Genomic DNA, 4891 nt, shown 5'->3' on the forward strand with positions numbered 1-4891 from the left:
GCAAAAGGGAAAGAGAAGATGGGGAGATCATCCTCAGGGCTTCTTTGCTGCTGGTTTTCTCTCAGAAATGTAATTCCTTTTAGTTCAGAAAAATTTGCCTAGCACTAGCATCATCTTTTAAGGACATTCTTTATATCAGTCATATATCTGTTATTCTTTTCTTTAAAGATTGTGTTGTTGATACTGTTACTAGAAGATGTATGTTGATGGATAAAAAAAGACTGATTAATAAATGAAAATTCTTTCCATACTAATTATATATAAACCATTCACATATACCTTTATGAATACACATGAGCCCCTGTATAAAACACATTGCTCTTTTTTCCTTTTTTTTTTTTTTTGTTTATTGAGGTTTAATTGACGTATAATATTATATTAGCTTCAGGTATACAACATAGTGATTCGATAATTGAATGTATTGCAAAATTGTCACCACAATAAATCTAGTTACCATCTGTCATATTACAAAGTTCACATAATATTGACTGTATTCCCCATGCTGTACATCACGTTCCCATGACTTATTTATTTTATAACTGGAAGTTTGTACTCAATCCTGTTCACCTATTTCACCCATTCCCCCACCACCCGTACCCCAAGCTCTTGCCCTCTGGCAACCACTGATCTGTTCTCCATATCTATGAACTGGGTTTGGTTTTGTTTGTTTTGTTTTTTTAGACTCCGCGTATAAGTGACATTATTTGTCTTTCTCTGTCTGACTTATTTCATTTAGCATAATACCCTCAAAGTCCATCCATGTTGTTGCAAAGGGCAAGATTTCATTCTTTTATATGGCTGAATAATATTCCATTGTGTATATAAACCACATCTTCTTTCTCCGTTCATCCACTGGTGATCAGGTTATTTCCAAATCTTGGCTATTGTAAATAATGCTACAATTAACATGGGGTGCTTATATCTTTTTGAATTAGTGTTTCATTTTCTTTGGAGGCTACCCAGTAGTGGAATTGCTGGATCATATGGTATTTCTTTATTTAATTTTCTGAGACACCACATACTGTTTTCCATAGTGGTCACACCAATTTACATTCCCACCAGCAGTGTACAAGGTTTCCTTTTTTTCCAACCAACACTTGTTATTTCTTGCTTTTTGATGATAGCCATTCTGACAAGTGTAAGGTGATATCTCAGTGGTGTTTTGATTTGCATTTCTCTGATTAATGATCTTGATACCTGTTGGCCATTTGTATGTTTTCTTTGGGGAAATATCTATTCAGATCCTCTGCCAATTTTTTTAAAATCAGAATTTGTGGTTTTTTTAAAATCAGAATTTGTGGGGGTTTTGTTATTGAGTTGTGGGAGTTCTTTATATGTTTTGGACGTTAATCCCTTCCTTATTAGATATGATTTGCAAATATCTTCTCGCCTTTAGTAGGCTACCTTTTCATTATGTTGATAGTTTTCTTCATTGTATAGAAGCTTTTCAGTTTGATATAGTCTTATTTATTTCTGCTTTTGTCTCCCTTGCCTTGGAGTCACATCCAAAGAAACATGGCTCACATCAGTGTCAACAAGTTCACTGCCTACGTTTTTCCTAGGAGTTTTATGGTTTCAGGTCTTTAATCCATTTGGAGTTTATTTTTGTGTATGGTGTGAGAAAGTGGTCTAGTTTCATTCTTTTGCATGTAGCTGTCCACAGTTTTCCCAGTACCATTTATTTCCCCATTGTATATTCTTGCCTCATTTTTCATAAATTAATTGACCATAGAAGTGTGAGTTTGTTTCTGGGCTCTCATTTCTGTTCTGTTGATCTATATGTCTGTTTTTATGCCAGTGCTATACTGTTTTGATTACTATAGTGTTGTAGTATAGTTTGAAATCAGGGAGCATGATACCTCTGCCTTTGTTCTTTAGAGGTTTTGTTTTGTTTTGTTTTGTTTTTGGCTATTCAGGGTCTTTTGTGGTTCCATATAAATTTTAGAATTATTTGTTCTAGTTCTGTGAAAAATGCCACTGGAATTTTGATAAGGATTGCATTAAATCTGTAGATTGCTTTGGGTAGTATGGACATTTTAACAATATCCTTTTACTGTGAGCACAGAATATCTCCATTTATTTGTGTCTTCTTCAATTTCTTTCATCAGTGTCTTATAGTTTCCATTGCTCTTTTAATTCAGCTTCTCTTTCACTGACTAATATTTTGGATCAAAATGAATTCTGCTTTCTCAGGACAAACTTATAAGCCTGTTATATAATACTTTCCAGCTGTTGACATCTGGTATATAATTTCAGATGTTTTTGTATCTTTGGTGAATTTTTTTTTTTACCATCTGAGATTACTTCATAGTCTTTGTAGAAAATCTTTTCATCATTTTCTGATATATGAATGCCAAAGTAGAGGTTAATCTCTCCACTTATAGAATTCTTACTTAAGTCACTACTTTGGATTCCTTAAAGGTTCTTCGATTTTATGCAATCTGGGATGATACAGACAGCATGTTTGGTGAATGTCGGACTTACATCATTCATTACTATCTTATGGATGATACAGTCGAAATTCGAGAAGTCCATGAACGGAATGATGGGCGAGATCCTTTCCCACTCCTGATGAACCGCCAGCGCATGCCAAAGATTTTGGTGGAGAATGCAAGTATGTTTGATTCAGTTTATCCTCTGTAATTGGGACATCTTTTGAATCTCAAAGGAGTTACTTAATCAGTATGGTCATTCCCTTTACATTTGGGAGGCTCTTGCTGTGTTCTCGTAGGTACTCAAAAAATAGTTTTCCTGTAACTCCCCTCATTGCTTGCCCCACAGTCTAGGCTTGCCTCCAAAATGGTCCGGTGGAGATGACTGATACCCAAATCAAGGAAACAACCAAACCAGCAGTGGGAGATTCATTTAAAGTGCAGAAGAGCAAGGCTTCTGAAGTAAAGCAATTTAATATCAGATTTTTAATGCATTTTTAAAACAAGCTGGTTTTTATATAGCTTACAATTTCCTTATGTTCCTTCCTGACTTTGCTTCTCACCTCAATACTTCCTAAACAGGAAGTTTGTATGCGGGATAACTTAAGATTGGAAAAGGCATGTTTGTGACTCATAGAGGTGGGGCGCCATTGTGTCAGCCCCCGCTCTCTTTGCTGGTGTAAAATAATCTAGTGGCTGGAGAGGGAGAATGCAGCAAAGTGCAGCTGACACCCGCCACCCATCAGTCTTTCTCTGGGATAAGTACACTTACTTTGATTATTGACTTAGTGGTTTAAGAATCTTCTCTTGCAACTGAGGACTTCAGAGGGGAGGGGGGTGGGGGAATGGGATAGACCGGTGATGGGTAGTAAGGAGGGCACGTATTGCATGGTGCACTGGGTGTTATACACAACTAATGAATCATCGAGCCTTACATCGGAAACCGGGGATGTACTGTATGGTGACTAACATAATATAATAAAAAATCATTTAAAAAAAAAAAAAAGAATCTTCTCTTGCAAAAATGTCATCTTGGTCACATGTAATGACATCTCTCATGCTTGGATGGCTGACAGAACTCTGTAAATACTTTTGTTGGTTTTCTTTTTACTCAATTTTTTCGGAACTAGGAGATAAGAAATTTCAGGTATTGTGCAAGAGGTTTGTCTTAGAGGTTAAAAACAAGTTGAGGTTAGAGGTTATAAACAACTTGGCAGTCTGAAGGCTGAATTCAACCTACCTACATGTATTGATTTGCGTATATAGTATTTTATATATATATAAAAAAAAAGCAGTGTTACTTGGGGGTAAAGAGGTGGAGATTTCCATCATTGGGAGAATAGATAAACAAAATGTGGTGAAGGTATATCTTGATAAATAGTAGTAGTTACAAGCAATAACTAAATGTAAAGAAAGCAGATTGACACACTTAAAAGCCTAGTGCTGTGTAGAAAGAAAGAAAATGAGATGTATAATGCAATAACATTTATGCAAAGTGAAATACAAACAAAACGATATACAAAATACACACATAAAAAGCTGCACGTTAGAATGGTTGCATGTGAGGTAGAGGAGAATGAGATTGGGGAAAATAAAAGGTAGTAAAAATAATACTCATTTTAAAACTAAGAGCATTAATGGTAAAAATCTCTTTTAGAGAAATGAGAATAATCGCTAACATAGCTTACATCTCAGATAGCAGCAACTGGATTTGAGCCCTAGTTCAGCATAGTCTGGCTGCTGTTGACCATATTCTTATACTTGGCCTCCTGTAGAATCTTCTTAGAGTTCTAGGACACTGAGACTAATGTACTCATTTAGGCCTTCCAGAATGCTTACATGACCCTGAAATTCCTGCCATCTAGACCTAACAAACGTTAGATTTACAGTAGATGAAGAGAAAGAATGGAAATTTATTCAGGCATGAAAGAAGAATCACTGAAACTGAACCCCTTGAAATCTCGAGTTCTATGTTTGTCTCTGCCGTGTCAATGTGGCCTATGTTTAAACCTTTAAATATGTGATCATCCTCTTTTATAACTTCCCCAATTTTTTTTTTAAGTAATCTCTACACCCAACATGGGGCTCGAACTCTTGACCCAAAGATCAAGAGTCGTACACTCTACCAACTGAGGCAGCCAGGCGCCACTGTAGCTTCTCAAATTTTAACAAAATTTTCATCAAAGTTATGCGGGGAGGCAGCCTGGTGACATATGTAGGGTCCTTTGAAGAGATAGGAAGCGTATCTTTTTGTGAAAGTCATGCAGTAGCAGGACAGAAAAGGCTAAGCTTCCATTAGCTGAATAATCCTTTTAACTAGAACTGTGATGTTGGAGAAGTAGGATCTAATTGACTCACAGAGTCATTTATCCAGTGGGTGATTTTAATTACATTCAATTAAACAAGAATTAAATATCTGCTAAGGGAACTACTTCATGTGCTAAGTGCTGTGAAGGATA

General features: G+C 36.0%; 1 protein-coding gene across 3 annotated transcripts in view; it reads left to right on the forward strand.

The window, feature by feature from the left end:
* Positions 1-4891, forward strand: part of EFHC1 (EF-hand domain containing 1) — a 64053-nt gene that overhangs the window by 17389 nt on the left and 41773 nt on the right. For all 3 annotated transcript variants that reach the window (XM_008691794.2, XM_008691793.2, XM_008691795.2), the window contains one exon: positions 2422-2614. In XM_008691794.2, coding sequence (XP_008690016.2) covers positions 2422-2614 — 193 coding nt within the window. The remainder of the gene's footprint in view (positions 1-2421; positions 2615-4891) is intronic.

This window comes from Ursus maritimus, unplaced genomic scaffold (assembly GCF_017311325.1).
Source record: "Ursus maritimus isolate PB19 unplaced genomic scaffold, ASM1731132v1 scaffold_29, whole genome shotgun sequence".
Classification (NCBI taxonomy): domain Eukaryota; kingdom Metazoa; phylum Chordata; class Mammalia; order Carnivora; family Ursidae; genus Ursus; species Ursus maritimus.